Here is a 20198-nt window from a genome sequence, read left to right as displayed (position 1 = left end):
AAGTTTTCATCAATTCGGATAAATCGGTGTCAACTGATATCACATTAATCGATATGATAAGTTTTTATGAGCAAGGTTGGGCAATAGCATCAATAGTGTTGATAAGGACAGGAGTTATTTTTCTGGTTGATTTTATTTTTCGATTTCAGTAGCTTAAAATAGAATAGAATGGAGGAAATATTTATGAATTATCTAACAAAAGTGACAAAGAGAGAAAAAAAAAAATCACATTCCGAATTAATTTCGGTTTATCCATTCTTTAAAAATTGTAATATGATAATAATAAACACTGTCCAGTCTGGGATACTCACACCCAGATTGAAACGAACACAAACATACACACATAATACAATAACTTAAAGCAATTGAGGCCATTCACAAAAGGGGGAAAAATCAGAAGTCACGGGAGCCGAGAGACGGTTAATTTGACATGGCAGGCTTTTTTTTTTTTTTTGGGGGGGGGGGGGGTTTAATCCCAAATTTTGCAGGCTAAAAACAGCAAAATTTGCAAAAAAAAATTGCGATTAATTTTCCTTAAAAAACCCATTAATTAGTTCATGAAAGAGAAAGGTATTTGTTTTTAAGGGTTTCACGGCACTTGCAACAAATGTAAGATCATATAAGCGACGGTAAAAAGGAAGAAAATGAGATAGTAAAAAAGAAACTACTCTTGATTAATTATCTTTCACGTTCTACATGAGCTATTAAATTAAAAGAAAAAAAAATTGTCTTTTTTTTTCGGCTATATTTTTTTCTTTCCAAAATCTCAGAAATTTGCAAAACAAATTACAGATTTTGTGACCTTAATGCAAATCAGTTATATTTTGCGGCCGCAACGCTGCCACAAGCGATGCAAAGAAAAAAACTGCCATACTGTCAGTGAGAAAAAGGTTGTTTATGAAATATTGCCAGAAAAAAAATAATCCAAAAAAGATTTCACCTCCTTAGACTCCACACATTCAGACTAACAGTTCACACCGCAACATAAAAGTTACCCGACGGATAAATCAAAGTAGCATTTTTATTTCTCTCTTCATGAGTCCCGGGTAAAAAATGCCTAAGTCAAAGAAGATTGACTTTTTTTTTTTAAAGTTACATTTAAATCCCAGCATCAATCTACGTGTGTCTGGGATCAGACCATGTAAAAAGTTCGTTTTTAATGGTTTACGGCAAATAAACCATGCATCATTTCACCAGTAAAAGGGAAATGATCAAGTCCTCAAATTATAATAGATTTAGAGTTTTCAATTAAAAGCACCCAATATAGAATAACATATGTTTACATCAACTTGAGCATTTATATAGCGCAATATCCACTAAACGTGCTCAAAATGCTTTACAAAGGGTTCATAGCTAGCAGCAACACTTACCAAGTATTAGGTGATATTACAATTTTCATTGATGATACTCACAAAAAGTCAAAAAGGAGGAAAAGTCTCGGAAAAACGAAAAACTCACCTAGAACATTCTTGCACCACAGGAAAGTAGGCAGCATGACTTCTTTTGAGTACAATTTTAAAACGCACGGAGTCCAGTAAAAGGAGGAAATTTTATATATATATATATATTTTTTTTTTAAAGGAGGTATTTTTTAAAGATTTATTATATTAAAAAAAAAGTAAAAGGAGGAAATGAAGGAAATATCCGCGGATCTAGGATCTGAGGAGGAAAACCGAGGAAAGGAAAGAAAACCGCGGATCCGCGGAAAAGTATCATCACTGAATTTTTTCCAACAGAGACAACGCTGTTGACCGCCAGGTATTCCTTTTACACCAGAGTTCGGTGACAGAATGTGAGAAAAGAGCCTTTTCAAAGGACTCAACTATCCGCTGCTCCGAAGGGGGGTCAGACCACTCGATCACATACAGTACAGAGAATAGTGAAAGTGATAGATACCAATACCAATCTATTTGATTTTAGGGGTTTTACACAGCTCCTATCACTTTGTTTTTTGTTTTTAAGGGTTTTACGGCGCTTGCAACACATTAAGGTCATATCAGCGCCAGTAAAAAGGAAGAAAACGGGATAGTAAAAAGTTCTAGAATTACAATAAAGCATCCAAGAAAAGGGAAGACAAAGGGGAATTGGTTCAAATAAGAAACAGGTGTAGATTCCAAAAGCACTCTATCAAAGTACTTAGTTTGAGATCACTAAAGTCTCATCCAGACACAAGCACAGGTCCCCGCTAAGAGGAACACACTCAAATGTTTTACAAATCATATATAATATAAAGAAAGCATAATACAGTGCATAACAGAGAGATGATTTACAATAAATAATACATCTCTCCCAAAACTAACTATACATTCGACTGTTTCCCTCTCAGCCAGGGGATCCGGCCAGGACCAGGACAAAACCAAGTAATCTCATTCCAAGACAAAGACAGAAAGCATGTTGGAAAACAGATATAAGGGGATAGAAGACACAGTATGTACCGTGTACCCCCCTGCCCACTATGGGAGGTCAGGAACCCCGCCCAGTCCTATCACTTTTAACTTTAAGGTAATTTCAGCAACAATAAAACGGAAGATGATAGAATTTTGATCCATCCACCAAACACCTATGGGAATCCTGAATGCTCAGTTGGTAGAGCACTCGCTTCACACGCAAAGGAACAGTAATCAATCCCGGGTGCAGTCAAGATTTTTTCTGACCTCCCTGTCCACCCAGTTGTGATTGGATTGCTGGGTCAGATCTGATGTAAGTACTTTGAGATAGGCGCATCCTATCAAAAGGGTAGCAAGCAATTACTATTGTCCGGTTTCACATTATAGAAACCAGGATAAGCCCCGGCTCCTTGGACCTAATGGCTCAGAGGGACTACTTACTACATACTACTACCAAGCACCTATCAAAGTCCAAGAGCAAAATTTCCTACTTTTAGCTACTTGTAAGAACTTTGAAAAAGTCCCACCGACGTTTCCGCAGAATCTCCAAACTAACAATGACATAAATTATACATAACAGAAAGATGATCAACAAAAGGAATGCACATGGGCTGCCATACTCTTCAAAAGTTTTAAAGGGTTTAACAGCGCTTGCAACACATTTGGGTCATTTCAGCGCCAGTAAAAAGGAAGAAAATGGTATAATACAAAAATACTAAATCTGCAATTGGGAGTACACGAGAAAACTTAAGACAAAGGTGAATGGTTCAAACAGGGAACAGGTCACCTAAAAGTCTCATCCAGACATAAACACAGTGTCCCAATAACAGGAATACACTCAAAGGTTTACAAATCATTATATATTCAAAACAATGCAGAACAGAGAGGCGACACACAAGGAAAAAAAATATCTCCCAAAACTCCAACAGTTTAACATTTCTAGCCAGGCTAGAAGAAAACCCAGTAATCCCCATTCCAAGACAAAGACATAATGCAAACGGGAAAACAGAGAAAGGGTGGCAGAAGACACAAAAAGTAACTTCTTGCCCACCGTGGGAGGTCAAACGATCCCACCCAGGGAGTTTCCAATATATCGACACACAAGCACACAGAGAGATGCGGCTATGTGGTCTTGAGGTATGAATGACACTTGCTTTCGGATCAGAAGGTCTTGGGTTTAAGCCTCGCTGAGCAAATAGTTGAGTCCTTGGAAAGGGCTCTTTACTCACTTTCTCTCACCATACTCAGGTGTAAAATGAGTAACTGGCCTTCGTCTGTCTGAAAATTTGTAATATAACCCAAAAGGCATCATGTCTCATTCTAAATGGTGTTGCTGTTGGTCAGAGATCCTTTTTGAAACGCTTTGAGTACATTTAGTGGATATTGCGCAATATAAAAGCTCAAGAGATTATTTGCGAAAATAATAAATAAAATGTCACCTCCCACATTATAATATAAAATCCTGATTGGTTTGTCTCAAGGAACTTTACAGCCATTTCAGCCCAATAAAAAGGATGATGATTGGATTGTCAAAAAATTATAGATCTAGGGTTGTTATGTTTTTTTCAGGGTTTTATGGCGGTTGCAACACATTAAGGTCATATCAGCGCCAGTAAAAAGGAAGAAAATGGGATAGTAAAAAGTTCTAGAATTACAATTCCCTCCCAGCCAAGGACTCCGGCCAGGACCAGGATGAAACCAAGTAATCTCATTCCAAGACAAAGACAGAAAGCAAATTGGAAAACAACTATAAGAGGAAAGGAGACACAGTGAGTGCCACCTTGCCCACTATGGGAGGCCAGGAACCCCACCCAGGATCTAGGGTTTAAATTTGCTGCTGGTGCACCCAAGAGAAAGACTAGCTCAATAAGAAAACAAGTAGATATACAGGAAATCTGAAAGTCAGAGAAATAAATAAACAAATGACTTTTACAGGGACATGATTTCCAACCAAAAAAAAAAAAAATAAAAGCCCGAAAAAACTCGAAATACACATATCACTCCACAAACAGACATTAAAACAAAACAAAAAATTAATTAAGACTGGACTGTAATAATGGAAAAGAAAACGAACTGATATTTTTGGTTATTTTATTTGAGTTTTAGTTTTATCTTGATCAAAAACAGACATTTGCTGGGTATAAGAGTTATCTTCTTTGGTAACAACAGAAAAAAAAAAGTAATATTTAACAATCGTAATTTAAATTAAAACTGCTGAACGGAGGCCATGAAATTGTAGAAGAAAATAATATATATTATATTGGAGACAACTGGTGCAATAAAACTTCTTAAAATAATATAATGAGAATCCTTTTGAACACATCAAATTTGATCATATCAACCTATAGCCTTGTGTTGATTAAATTGTTTATCTGTAGATTCTTTAATAGAGAATAAAAATGAACACAACTGGTAAAAAATCAACTGAACACAAAAGGTGGAAATCCAATGACTACAACGTATGGAAACCATCATTCTTTCATATTAACAACAAAAAAAGAAAGCAGTCCATCAGAGCCACTCAGTCCATGGAACCAGGTTTCTATAGCATTAAACGGACAATAACAGTAGCCTGTTACCCTTTGGATAGGACCCTAATCTATCACAAAGTACTTTCCATCAGATCTGCGACATCAAGCAACCCAATCATGAATTGGTGGACAAGAGAGTCAGAAAAAATCTGGACTACACCCAAGATTGACACCACTTCTTTTCTTGTGAAGTGAGAGCTCTACCCGCTGAACCATCATGATCCCATACCTGCCTACATGAAAATTCCAAAATCAGAACCAACAGAAAATTCATCAGTTATAAATGGTGAAATTTCAGTTATATTCAACCAAACAAAAAATTTCTCCATACAACCTTTTATACATAAAATAAAATTTGTTGTTGATAGCCACCATTATGAGGTAGCGATCAATTTAGCTAGCATGTGAGTGGAACTGTGTGGTCGCCTTAATACTCTTAAGGGAATTTTTTCTAGTTGAACACTGGAGTTACTGAAGAAAAAAAATTGTTTTTCTCTAACACTGCGACCGAATTGCTGTGAAATAACACTGCGACCAAATTGCTGTGAAGTCAAAATATGTAATATATTTCTTCCATTTCCTTAAGTACGTAATTGACACATTTCCATAACAATTACTGACCATCAGTAAAAGTAAGCAGGTATGGGATCTCCCTAAAATAATTTTATTTAAAAAGTTATACAATTTTCAAGGAACAAATAATAATGACATAGATTATTTCAAGTTCCTAGTTCATGAAAGACAAGTAGGTAAAATAAAATTAACGACTAAGTTGTTTCGGTGGTGAACATGTGACACAGTTCACTATTCAGTTATCTGTCTGAACCTTGAAATATGCATGGATCTTCTTCATATTAGCAGCTTTTGAAACCTGGAAAAAAATGGAACAAAATGTATGAGATAAAATGTGCAAAGTGTTACACAAATTAGATTGTTGAAAGTTTAAAGAGTCTGTAATAAGTCAAGAGAATAGAGCCTTTAAAAATTAAATCTGGGGGATTCAAACCATTCCCATTTTTTTTAAATTTTGGTTTGATTTTAGGGGTTCTATGGCATTTGCAACACTACTTAAAGGTCACTTCAGTTTCAGTAACAAGGGCATGGTGAAATAATCAAAGATTTTAAATGAACTTGAAAACACACCTGAGATAAAAGTAAAACAAAGCTACTGGTTAAAAGAAGAAGCAGAGGCATATCCAGAAGTAATCTACACACATGTATATAGTCTGAGATCACCGAAAAGTCCTACCCACTCCAAACACAAGGACAGAAAATATTTTTTATTTTATTTTTTAAAGATATGAAAAATTTACAATTAAAGTGGTAATTCTTAAATAATTGCCTGAAAGCCAATTTATTCACCTATATATTCCTTCAAAGGTTTTGTAACACTAAATTAGCGTAGTTTCGAAAAGTGCACTTTTAATGGTTTGGTAAAAAGAAAAAGGTGGGGGGGGGGGGGGGGAAGAGAGGAGAAGGAGTGATAAAGCATTTATAGCTTTTTAAGATTTTGCATTTTCCATGTAAAACAGAACAGACATTTTCACAAAAAAATGTTCTACTTTTTGATACATAATTTCATGATTTTAAAATATTTTCTTTCGAAAAATTGTAGGGACAAAAATAAAACATTTCTCTTTGATGTGGTTGATTTATTTATCTCTTTTTGTTTTTATGTCTTGTGACTTTTACAGCCATTGCTACACCTTAAAGTCATTTCCGTACATGTAAAATGGAAGATAATTAACAAGCAACAATTGAACATTAAAAATTCCAGAGTTTAGTTGCGTTTAAAAACTTGGTTCTGGTCTCTTAATTTCTAAATCATTTGCAAATATACAATTAAGGAAGATAATTGAGAAGCAAATTGTTATGATATTTTTTTTAAATACCTTTATCTTATTTAATAGTATTAATATTAATAAAAATGACCATTTTCACAGCTTCAAAGATAGAAAAACATTAATCTCAAATTTCAGGTGAATTCTTACCTTTGGAGAAGACTTTGTGACTCCAGTAGATACTGTAGGTAAAGGATTTCTCTCCCCACCCTTTTTATTTTTATTTACTTTAAGTCTGGTTAACCAATCCAATTTTTTAGATTGCGATGATTTTGATAGTAATGGAGAAGTTGGTCGTAGATTTGTCATCTGATCCATTACAAGATTAGGTAAGTTCCTAGTGGGTGAGTAATGGTCACTATCATCAGACAAATTGTGATGCAGTTTTTGTTTTAAAGGTGTTAAAGACTCCTCTTGAAACTGTGAGGACCCATTAGAAGAATCACCTTCATTCCTCAACTGATTTTCTATTACTCTATCTTTGTTTGGCATGGAGTCAGCAAAAAGAGATATTTTTACAGATGTTCTGTCTGCAATGTCATTATTCTGACCATTTTCTTTTAGTGGTGTTAAACATGGTCGGTTTGGAGATTTCTTGGGTGAATCTCTAGTTTCAATACTACATTTGAACAATTTTCGTGGTGAAGAATAGTTACTTTCATTGTCAATTACACGGTGAGGTGTATTTGGTGTTTCAGCTAAAGTTAATTTCAATCTTTTAGATGGAGAATCTGCATTCAGACCTTCACAGTCTGATGGATGTTTGGAGCTGTGAGGAGTAGCATTACTACTTTCCATGGCAACATCATAAGAGCGTTTACATGATGCTGAATTTTTATTTTGTTCAGGAGTACATTCCAAAGTCCTAAAAACTTTACACGGAGAAGGTCCTTCAGATGTATCCTTGTCTTGGGATGCTTTTCTTTTGAGCCAATCTTTGAGAGATTTTGGTGTTGAAGTGCCTAAAGTTGACTGTGTTTTGGAACCAAGAGGAGACTGTGCAGGGGAGGCTGTATCAGAGTTCTGTTTCAACTGTCTGTTGAAATGGGGAGGAGTATCCACCATTGATGTTGCTGGATGAAAGATTTTAAAATATAATATAATTAATGGCAGATCAGTAATCTAAAATTGTTAATGATGCATCTGCATCGAGGGATTGTACCTTGATCTGTTCAACAAAGAAATTATTTACAAGGTCTTAAATTTTATTTAACGCTCTTTTTAACTATGGATGATTCTTAAAAATTACTTCCATTTTTAAGTATGTCAGCAAGAAGACTATATGGATAGAGATTAGAAGAAAAGATCTCAGTGACATCATCCGGATTCAATCAGCAACCTTTCCAATTCAAAGACGAATGTCTCATCACAACACCATAACCTCACCTCATTTGCAAGGCTTGGTGAATTGGAAATGTATAGAACAAGAGTTCAAGAAGCATTACAGTCAAATATGGGAGATTGAGAATCTCGTTTTCAACAGAGAGAAAAATAAATCTGTTAAACAAGGGTGCAGAGTGTCCAATTTTTCTAGAGAGGTCTGGGGGCATGGAAAATGATTTGTACATACAATGCACCTTGGTTACAGCAAAGCCGATGGGGCTGTTTGTTATAACCAAGGATTTGTTGAATCCCAGTTGTCATTTTTGACATTGTTATGGAGGAGATATAAACAAGTAAGTACTTAAGTTGGTAAAAATAAATAAAATACCATCCCTCTGCCGTGTTGCACCGCAATCACCAAGAAACACGTAAGATTGACTCTCAACCTTTCTTGACTGGGTTAAGATTAATAGGTCATCTCCCCATTTCACATCGCACCATAAATATATAATCTTCACACGTCTAATTCACAATGATACGCGTGTGCACCCAATCTACAATGCACACACAACCACACAAAGAAAGACATAATTATCCCATTGCGATGTGACTGTGAGTGTCACTGCCGCTGGCACTGAGTCAGGCCATCCCTTACCATACCCACTCCCACACCCCGATTGTTACTGTATTATAATGTGAATGCAGTCTACCAGACAATGCTGGTGTGTAATAAAGTTCACTGAATTTGGAAAAGATTTTTTAATGCCAGTTTTGTCATCACTCGGCATGCTATTCGCAGTTTTGATTATTTCATTGTAGCTGAGGTGTGTAGTTAATACCTTTGTTGAATGCGGGGTGGATTTAGTAGTGTTGAATTGGGGGATAAAACAGGGATTTGAAGCAGTTTTCATTGAATCCGAGGTCGATGTATTTAAGATGCACTGTATGAGGCAAGACTTACTTTCATGTGTTACAGGCATTTTTAACATACTTAAGCGGAAATAAATCAACCAACCCCTATCTGAGAAGTGAATTCGAATAAAAAGACATCACATACTAAGTATTATCGTTCACAAGGTGATTGGAAATTATACTGAGGTTTTTTAAAACACCAAATTCCGTAAATATACGAAAAATCGGCAACCTTGATATCTACAAACAATATAAATCTTACATCGTTCTTTAGAAAATCGATGTGCTCGTCCCATACAATTTGGAAGAGAAGAGGACTTTGTCTCCCTACAGTAGATACGCCAAATTTTTGTTTTTGCATCATCTGACAGCGTAACCACCTGAAATAAAACATTAAGAGATAAAAAATGAGAACCAAAAGCCACGATTAAGTTTCATAAGAATACCTAAAATCTGACTGGAAAGATGTTTTGATCATCAATATAAGATAACACTCCGAAACTTTTAATGATAATAAACAATTAATCATAACAATCAATAATACATTTGCATGAGCATAAATAAAAATTGTGAAAGTTTTAGATTAAGTGCCAAATTATCCAGAAACAAGAAAAATAGGCACACAAGCTGAATAGATAAACCAGTATTACAACATTTGGATCAGAAAATCTAAATTACTGGCTTTTCTTCATCCCAAAAGAAAATTTATCTCATCTAATGTCTATCTTGAAAAGAGATCTAATGACCCAGAGTTTGTGTCGCAGTAGCAGTCCTGCAGAGTCATAAAGCCCATGAAACCTGAGTTTATCCCAGTTTCTACAACTTTAAAAGACACCATTGCTTGCCACTCTTTGGATAGGATACTAGTCTATTACAAAGTACTTTCTGCTAGATTTAAAAGATCCAGCAACCAATCATTGTTGGGTGGACATGGGGGCCAAAAAGAAATCACTTCAGCCAGGATCGAAGCCATCCTTTTACACGTGAAGTGAGTGCTCTACCAACTGAGCTATCAGGACCCCTTATAAGAGTTCAATTTATTGGTCAAGAAAAAATCCGAACTGACACCCGAAATCCCTGTGCTTTAGTATAATGCCTTACCCCCTAAGCCAATTAATTACACACTAGAATCGTCTACACACTGGAATCATAAACCATCTCATTAAAACTAAAAACCTAAATTAATCTGAATTGATTTTTAACATCTCACTACATTCCCTACTAGTCTAATAAAATCTTTTTATCTTTTAATTAATAAATAAATAAATAGGGGTGGACCCAGAAGAAAATTATAGGTCTGAGAGGAAAATAGAAGTGCAACTCTAAATCTGATTTTATAGGCATATTTGTAAACAGTAGCCTACCTTTGTCCAGTCTGTCGGACACCAAGCCACTGAGGACACTTCAGCATCATGAGCTTTCAACAGCAAAGGAGGAGCTTCTCTTTTGTTAACCTGAAATTAGTAAGGACAATCAAATCATGAAAAGTAATGATTTAAACCAAGCGATGAGTGTTAAATTCAGGAAAAACTCAGCTTTTAGAGCAAATATGATATGTTATCAAAGATGTCATTGAATGCTAGCCTTCTCCCAACCTCTGCCACCAACTACCCTTCATTCCAGTCTCAGTCTCAAGGACATGGGATGGAAAAGTTTTATTGAATATAAAAAGTTGGAGAGGTGATGAAAAACCAAGTGCATAACTTTTTAAAATAGTATTGTGATGAAAAGATGAAAGAAAGGGCTAAAAATAGCAAATGACAGCTGATTAAATATATCTAACTATGCAATAACAGTTTAGCGGTGTTTACATGATATTTATTTATCTATTTATTTTTTTATTTTTTTAAATTTTAAATTCTAAAGATTATATGCATTTTATTTTAGTACTGATGCTTTGTGATATTGTTGCAAATATTTATTGGATTTTTATCATGTACCACACATCTGTACAAATAATTTCCGAAAGGATGAAACAAAGTATTATTATTAAACTGATTCCCTCACATTGACTTGCATGCAAAACTTAAACTTGATTGGCGTCATAACTACAGTATGTTAGATAAAACAAGTGTAGGATTAGAAAACTTATTAACTTAGTGGGATATTATTACAAACTAACGTAAAACATACCAAAGGATGTGCAATCCTCTAAAGTTTTGTTAGGAGTTAATTTCAATAGCCATTTCATTTTATCAATTTACAACAGCTCAGTAAGTAGAAACACTGCCTTTTCTATTTCCTTAGACAATAAATGCGATCTGAGTATTAAAAAAAAGTATATTTACAATTAGGTTCGTTTCTTGAAAACAGTAACTGAAATAGAGTGGAATGCTTAACAAAACAAAACTTTAGATAATTTCCAAAGTGGTCGTTCAGAGCCATTCGGCTCATGGAGCCAGTTTGTCCCGGTTTCTGTAGCATGAACATAAGCAATTGCTCACTACCATTTGGATAGGACATTAGTCTATCACAAAGTACTTTTTGCCATATCTAACAGATCCAGCTACCCAATCACTGCTGGGTGGACAAGGGATCAGAAATACAATCTCGACTGCACCTGGGATCGATCACAGTCCCTTTGTGTGTGAAACAAGTGTTCTACTAGCTGAGCTATAAAGACCCCCAATTTCCAATCACTTGATACATTATTTGTTCCACTGTGTTAATTCATTGAAAAGCTTTGATTTATAAACGTACACTTTTTGTCCAAAGCTCTGTACAATAATGACTTATATATAATAGAATTTAACAATAAACATAACCCAAAAGCCCAAATTTTGAAGGAAAATAAATGAAAATATTTAAACACAGCTGTAAGTTTTTTGGGGTTTTTTCAATAATGACTGAACGAGACATGATCAATGACAGCAATCAGGACAGGAACTAACCACATACAATTACCTGCCACATATAAGCATGATTGTCACTGGAGCCACTCAGCAAAATTTGGTTGTCTGGACTGATGGCAGTCTTCACATAGAATGTGGAATTTTTGTGACCTCTGAAATGATGCTCTGTAAGACGAAGAAAAATAAAAATGATACAGCTTTGTTATTTAGCGGTGTCTCAAGGAAAGAATTGACTTTAAATGCTTTGTCTTACTGCCTTTAGGCAGGAAAACATCAAGAAATAGTCACTATACAAGTTGACAGAGAAGGCCAATTGCTGAGATGAGTGGCACCCGTTTGTCAAATCACTTGACGACCATCCAATCATGGGAATGAGTGAGAGTGAGTAAACTTATATTGTGTTGTCATTCTATTTATAGTTGTCTTAAAATTTCAACAAAACATAAAATGAACATTTTTTTTTAATTAATAAATTACTCCTGCGCAGCATGCCATAGGCATCAATAAAAAATATATAGATAATCCATCCAAAATAAAATGTGTGGTGTCAACAGGAAGGGTGCATAATGTCCAACTGAGCAGCTAGAGCTAGCTGTGTTGCCAAAAAATTAAAGGGGACAGTCCTTTGTTTATCCACTCAGCCAAAGAGATTACCAGGTCTATCCTCAGCAGATTTCATGTTGAATTCGTATATGTTGTCATCTGTGCAGCTTGCAAATAACCTTGACCTTGTTCCATCCAGAGTTAAACATGAGAAACCTGATTTTCGGAGAGAAAATAAAATTAAAATAATATTCAGGATTTTTATGCCTACACCAAAATAAAATTCAAGGCCTTTCCCCAGATATTTAAAAAATCATGAAGTCAGCTTCTCCGCCTACATGCTGACCATAAATTAAATCAGTAACCAAGATAAGTATAAGACATCATTATAAATGAATTATTAAGCTAGACTGGAATATGAATATCCCCTAAAAAATAAAACATTTATAGATACTATATGAAGTAGACGTATCACAAATGAACTGAAATGAATTTGTTCCAATCACCAAGAAATCAGCGGTGGTGATCCAAGTAAAACCACAGATAGTAAAGATTGAAAATGAAGACTAAGCGATATTCTTGAATATTGCCAATGTGAGGGAATTCTGACTGTAACTGCTAACTAGTTCATCAAGTTAAATTCAAAACACACATCAGATCACTCCTTTACAAAGCAGCATTAGGTCTAAAAAAAAACAACAAAACACCCCGAATCATTGTCTTATTCATATTAAAAGTTCCTTTACAACTCGTGTATAACAAATTGTATTATATTGAAATATATCTCAGAGATGCATAATAAATCATATCACATCTAAAATATATATCTGAAAAGAACAAAAGCAACTCTCACCGTGTCTTCTTAAACTAGATCCAGGATAGTTGAAAACTTGAACAGGCACGGCTCCTGCAGCATTAAGTTTATGAGTTTTACGCATATCCCAAAGTTTGATACACCTGATGAAAATGGCATGAAAAAGAAATCACCCAATTATCTTTTGTGTCATTCTTTAGTAAAAAGGTATCATTAATTAAATAAGTAAACAATTGTTAGATAGACTGTTTAACTGTTTCCAGACATAACAGAATTTTAATCTAAGAGCAAGAAAATAAATAAAGAGAGCAACATTGCAAAATTACAGTAACTAGTATAAGATGATGATAGATTCATTGAATAAAAGAAAATAATGACAGTTTCACAAATCATGAAAATAAAAAATTAAATTAAAAAAACAACAAACAAACAACAACAAAATAAAAACAATAAGAAACAATTTTTCAGGCCTCTAAATGGTTGGTGAAAAAGTTGTCGGAATTCCAATACAATTATACGATGCCAATTATTAAACAATAGTTTTATTACAACATTTTTTAAAATGAAAGAAATGACTCACAATACAATAAAATGACAGCAGCAATTGTTCATATGTTCTTTGAAAAATAATATCATTCCTATAGTTAGTAAATAGGTATGGAAACAATTTTGACCTATCCATCTCATTAGGGCTCAAAATCACTCACATGATGCCTGCCCTCCACTACTTCTGTCACCACAACTGCAGTGATTGCTTTATCAAGCAATTTATATCCAGCCTTGGTAATTAATACTTACCCATCAACAGCTCCACAAGACACCAAATAGTTTTCATCTTGGAAGAGGACTGAAGTAACACTCTGCTGACTTTCCTGTGAACGTAAAATCATTTTTTTAAATGTTTTATTCCTAATCATTATATTTTAAAGAAGTTCATTCTTCATTTTGGCTATTTATATTGTAATCTCCAAAGTGCTGTATTTTCATTAAAGTTTTCATGTCTCCTAACCAGTATTTACATATTCGTTTGTTCCAAGGAATACGATTAAATGTATTCTATCCATCTACACCAACATGGATGTTGTTTGTTGGTTTTGTATTTAGGTGTTTAACGGCGCTTTCGACACTATTTAGGTCATTTAAGCGCCCATTTCTGTCTTTTATCAATTTTTATCGGCATTGAGGGGCCATAGCTGCTCAATCGTGTACTGTTGTAATAAAATTTTTATAAAATCATAATAGTTACATTTTTGTTGTTTTAAAAATATTTATTTACAATTTCTGCAGGAGTTCACATTCCTGCAGATACTTTAAAATTGTAAGCAGATCGACCGACTGAGTTGGTTTTCATAATGTTGTGACCTTATTTGTTCTCTGTACATTCAATTAAAATATGTTGAACTGTGAGGTCACAGTTACATCTTCTGCAGAGGGGTTTTTCATTCCTCTCCAGCAGGTAACGGTGAGTGAGGGCAGTATGTCCGATCTGGAGTCGAGAAACATGGATGTTATTTACAGACGAGAAAAGTATAAACGACAAGAATTCACTTTTCTCTCAGACTGAAAACTATTGAACCTGAATGATCAAAACCTAGTCAAAATCAAATATGCATACTAATAAAGCACACATCCTAAACTATACCTATATTCAAGAGTAAATACAAACCTTGGGTTGTAATTTCTTTTTCCTTGCTTTCCCTGGTGTATTATTTTGCTGCACTGCATGTGCATTGTATATTGTGTCAACAGGCGGAATAGTTCCTTCTATTTGGAAAACAAATGAAAATATATCAGACTTTATGCTAAATAAGGATGGGATAAATCTGTCAGGCTTATCATTAGTGAGAGACCAAACCAAACAAATGTGAATTAATTGAAATTAAACTGCATTTTTGTTTAATATTTAGATAAAATTGTTTTGAGATATTCATTACACATTAAAAAAAATATTCAACTCAAAACAGAGAATTCATAGCAAAACCAGGGGGAAAAAAATGTAATTGATGAAAAAGTATGGACAGCCATTTGTGAAAAACTCATAAAATTGTTGAGAAATCACCAAATGTTGACAGATGTTACTACATAGATATCTGTGCTGATTGGGCTGTTGTGTGCGGACTGAATTTCAAAAGATTCAAGTGATAGAAGTAATGCAGATCTTTCTCATAATTTTTGGGACATACTTTGTCAAATAAATTCATTTTATTGCTTAGTTGTTGGGTTAACTATGCATTCAAACATTCCGAGTTTGTAGTTTGGTTATTTATCGACAGATTCATCATTTTTTAAATGTATTAAATTGCATTAATAGCCCAATGGGGTCATTGTTGAGCAAATGATAGCCTTAATTTTGCTTATTAGACAATGAGTCATAGATTTTATAAAAATAACATTTATTCTTTTAAGTCTTAGTATGATTACACATCTGAGGAATTAGTACTTTGAAAAGAATTTATGGTCATCAAATCTGATTGTTCAGTCAAAAACTTTAAAAATTCAAAAGTCTGAATAATTCAACTAATATTGAAATAAGTGTTGGTTCAAAAACATCTGTTGATGATTCTAATATTTCGTTCATAAATAGAAAATAGTATAATATATCAACTTGAATGGAAAACCAAATTTCAAATGAAGAAAATCTATAAATACCCTTGTGGAAAATCCTTTTGTCCCACATCATTATATGACCATCGCGGGATCCTGATGCAAACACAGCTGACAGAATAAAGGCAATTTCAATTAATTTTATTTAAATGGAGATTAACAAATTATTTGTCTTTTTTTATTTCATAACATATTCATATATAATGCACACATACATATAAGCATACATAAATACAAAACCAAAACAAAAAAAAAAGCAAAGAAAAGATTACAACATCCACTAGCATTGCTAACTAGTTGAAAATAACCAAAGAATTTCTTTGAAAATTCATTCAAATAATAAGTCTTCAAAATTTCCCTTATCACAAACCTTCATCTCCAAAGCGAACTGACACAGATTTCACACTGCTGGTGTGTCCTTTGAACACATCAATTTTCCTTTTGCCCTCAACCTCCCACAATGCAATCGTCTGGTCTCCTGAGGCAGTCATTATTTGCGTATCATTCTCGGCCCAAGATAGATCAAAAATTGCGTTTGCATGGGCTTGCCAAGCTGAAAAATAAATAAATAAAATTGTAAATTGAACTTATGATACCAATATTCTCCACATCTCTGTTATAAACATTAGAGGCCAAAAAGGTAATAAAAGTGAAATCAAAACTTTGTTCAATACAACAACCATTGACTTTTCTGTTTAAAATTAAAGTTTTAAAAATTACAATAACAGACTCATCTTTCTACACCCCAAAGCTAAAAAAAAAACCAATATTATAAATGTATCCCACTTACTAGTTTTTACAGCACCACTTCCAGGTATATTAACATCATACAGAACAATGTGGCCGTCTTCATCAACCACACTCAAGATGTTCCCATGTTGATAAGCTTAATGAAAAGATTAAATATGCATCTGATTAAATCATCAATAGAATGCCATGCTTACAAATTTTGCACATGTAAATAAAAGTAAACTTCTCATTTCAGAACTTCAAGTTTTATTCCATCAGTGCCAGTAAAAATGATTGAGATGACTTTAAAAAGAGGGGAAAAGAGTTTTCTTGAGACTCTCTTTTTATTGAAAACTTTCCTACTGGGCAACGCCCCTCCCCTGACAAAGAAAATAAAAAAAAATAAAAAAGAAAGAAAGAAAGAAAAAAAAGAGTTTATGGTTTATTTAATGAAGTCCTAAGTGGCTTGAGGAACATACAATGGATGAACTATGTTCCATCCTTTGACAATATCAATAAGATTCTTCAATAGCTGTTCCTAAAAATAAGATAATATAACTAAATAAATAGAAATTTCATTTATCTTCCACAATGAGAATATCCCTAAAAATGACTAATGACTGAGAAAACATTGGTCAAGTGCAGACTAGAGCAACAAAATGAACAATAGTAATTATCTTTTTTCAAGGAAATAATGAGATGCTTAACTGGAACTCAAACCCAGTTCCTCCTGAGCAATGCTTTAACCACAAACCATCTCACCATCAATATCAATGAAATTAATTATTAAAGAGAATCCTTCTTTTGACAGCATAACCATCATGGTAGCTTCCACAGTAGAGCGGCCAAAGACTGAAGTTCAAATCCTTTGATTTTATTTTTTTACTGCAAACAAAGCAAACCTTCTGAAATTCATTCTTTTTATTTGCGTCCAACGGTAGCCAAGTAATGAGTAAAAAAACTAATTTTATCAATGCCCATCTTGCTGTGAGAGAGCTGTCAAATTCGAAAGACAAATTTTGTTCAAGGCGGTCAAAAATGTCAACATAAGAAAACATAATACTAGTTCATGCAGTTATTCAGGTGGATAGGAGCATTAAATTGTGAGATATTGTCTTTTCACAAAAGCTAATACTAACCAAAAGTTCAAAATATGACAATCAAATTGGATAATACAGGATCTCATTTTTTCCTTGAGCAATAAATTCCTACTGCTTACTTTACTGCACTGCTGACATCTGGGTTATTTCAATCTTCTCTTGAAATAGACCCAAAAGACAAATTTCCCTAAGGGACTGAATAAACCGGATAAATTGATTATTCTATCTTTATTTTTGTCATACCAAAATTGTTGATTTTGATGCTATTTCCATCTTGTGACCTGTCTTCTTTCACTATCACACATATACTCGTTCTACATGGCTATGTAATGTTTGCTAAACATTGTGAAATGTGAGTAAAAAGCCTTTCCCACAGAATAAGCATTCCACTGCACGTAGCAAAATTTGAATCTTTGACATGCAGGTCACAAGCCGAGTGTCATACTACAAGACCTAGAAGCAAAGCATCTCTCTCTATCTGTGTCCTGGGGCAGAAACGTTACTGTGGTGCATTATTGTGATGCAATGTGTATGAGTATATATATTATTTTAAAAAGCTCTAAATTTAGAGTTCAATAAGACCATAACTTCTTAAAAAATTGAAACTGATAAATGGAGAGGATATAAATTTAAAGTTGAAAGATCAAACACTTACTTTGTCCAAATGCACATGCCATTGGTGGAACTGAAAACTGTTGGTAAAAGATGAAAATAAATATTAACAATTTCTGCATGTGAATGGGAGAAATCTTAAAGTTTTCTTTTCTGTTCTTGATAGCCTTATGTGATTGTAATGCAAGATCCGGCGTATACACAGAAGGCATTAAATTATTAAATTGTCTCCGGCACTCTAGTTATTCATGCCTTAGGATCTGAACACAGTGTAAATATGAAATAGACAATTTATGTCTCATTAATTAATCTGAATATTATTTTTGCAGAATTTTAATCATCTAGTCAAATAAAATTGAATTACAAGGTGTCAGTATACTGCCAATGTCAAAACCAACCTAAGCAACGTATACAGTGCAGTACACATTCTTCATCCTTTTGTTCTTTGTTTTCACAGATTCCTCGTACTAATCCTAAATCTGAAATTTAAAATTTTTATAATTTTCTTTGTACAAATTTCACAGATTCATCATCTTAAATATTTTATCACAGCAAGGAGGAGTGCCGCACTCTATATATGGCATGGCAGTTTTTTGTATCGCTTGCATTCTGTAAGTGTGTGCACCAGAAAAAAAGATGGATAGAACTGTCCTGTATTGTCTAGGCTTGAACAATAAAGATAATTAATCAGGAGTAGCTTCTGTTAGCTATGCTGGTTCCCATTTTCATTTGTATATTTGTTTTGGAAGGGAATTTTTCACTGTAACAAGGGAAATAATTGCATGGTAATTTTTTCACAATAATGTTATCGAAAAAAGCTCTATAAACACCATAGGCTGTTTCCATCTGCTGTACTGTAGTGGATTGCATATTTACTGATCAGATGATAAAGAGACCGGGCCCTCATGTTATTTTAAGAAAACAAATCACAGTAAAGTGCAGATTAACCCAGGCCAGGGACCATCTGAAGTGGACATCTGTGGAGATTATACCCAGGAAAATGGGTAGTCAATATTACAGGGGAGGAAAACGAGAGACCCAGGGATGTGGACAGTAGTAGGGAATGAACTAGAGAATACAGAATGTAAATAGAAGTCGGAAGTGAAATTGAGTGCACCTGGGACTACCTGTGGAGAGTAAACCCAGGAATTTGGGATGTGAACATCAGTGGAGGAGTAAACCTGGGACTATGAGCTGGTGACACTGGTGAGTTGTGAACTGGAGGCTATAAGATGTAGACTCAAATTAGGAGTGAACAAGAGAGGAATGTACCCACTTTTGAGATGGACATCCAGAATTTTTTAGAGATGGACAGCTGTAGGGAGTGAACCAGAACTATGTAAGGTGGACATAGCGACATTAGTAGGGAGTAAATGTGGGACATGAGAGGACACCAGTGGAGAGTGAATCTGGGATTGTGGGAGATGGACACAAGTGGGGAGTGAACCCAGGACTATGGAAGGCATTCCCCAGTGGGAGTGAACTTATGAGAGCTGGAAATCACAGGGAATTATCATAGAACTAAGGGATATGGACAACATCGCTTGACTGTGTTGTAAGACTTTAAAATGTATCCCTCGACCACTGACATTTATAAAAAGGAACAAGAATGAAGAATTTTGAAGTACGCACACTCTTTCTTTCTCTCTCTCTTCATCTTTACTAACCTAAGGCCTAATGTAATTAAGTATGTAATGTATTGTACCATTAATATGATCGATTAGCTAGTAGTCTGGAAAACCTTAAGGGATTGGTGATGTTAAGTTTAATGAGATTTGACTGTACTTAGATTTCTAATACCAATTATATACACTTAATGACTTTCTGAATATCAAGCTCAAAAACCTTCCATATTTGTAATGTTGTCTAAAGCAATGTTTCAAAAATAATCATATGAATGTCTATTGATAGTGATAGGTATACTTACACCGTAATCATCCGACGTGGAGT

The 20198-nt window shown here is 34.3% G+C and overlaps 1 protein-coding gene across 3 annotated transcripts in view; it reads right to left on the bottom strand.

Moving 5' to 3' along the window:
• Positions 1-4461: 4461 nt before the first annotated feature.
• Positions 4462-20198, bottom strand: part of LOC144959159 (denticleless protein homolog) — a 23722-nt gene continuing 7985 nt past the window's right edge. For 2 of the 3 annotated variants that reach the window (XM_078891691.1, XM_078891701.1), the window contains exons 3-16: positions 20176-20198; positions 18292-18328; positions 16598-16693; positions 16178-16360; positions 15853-15918; positions 14870-14967; positions 14002-14075; positions 13243-13346; positions 12501-12605; positions 11899-12011; positions 10359-10448; positions 9257-9374; positions 6910-7832; positions 4462-5789 (exon numbers count right to left, since the gene is read on the bottom strand). The exon at positions 20176-20198 is cut by the window's right edge and continues 66 nt beyond it. In XM_078891691.1, coding sequence (XP_078747817.1) covers positions 5727-5789; positions 6910-7832; positions 9257-9374; positions 10359-10448; positions 11899-12011; positions 12501-12605; positions 13243-13346; positions 14002-14075; positions 14870-14967; positions 15853-15918; positions 16178-16360; positions 16598-16693; positions 18292-18328; positions 20176-20198 — 2093 coding nt within the window. In that variant the 3' untranslated portion in view covers positions 4462-5726. The remainder of the gene's footprint in view (positions 5790-6909; positions 7833-9256; positions 9375-10358; positions 10449-11898; positions 12012-12500; positions 12606-13242; positions 13347-14001; positions 14076-14869; positions 14968-15852; positions 15919-16177; positions 16361-16597; positions 16694-18291; positions 18329-20175) is intronic. The other variant, XM_078891682.1, reaches the window with a different exon arrangement.

This window comes from Berghia stephanieae, chromosome 1, assembly GCF_034508935.2.
Source record: "Berghia stephanieae isolate SIO BIC M18660-M18661 chromosome 1, UCSD_Bste_1.3, whole genome shotgun sequence".
In the NCBI taxonomy this organism is placed as follows: Eukaryota; Metazoa; Mollusca; class Gastropoda; order Nudibranchia; family Aeolidiidae; genus Berghia; species Berghia stephanieae.
Note: the sequence above shows the minus strand (reverse complement) of the source record. Positions and strands in the feature narration are given on the sequence as shown.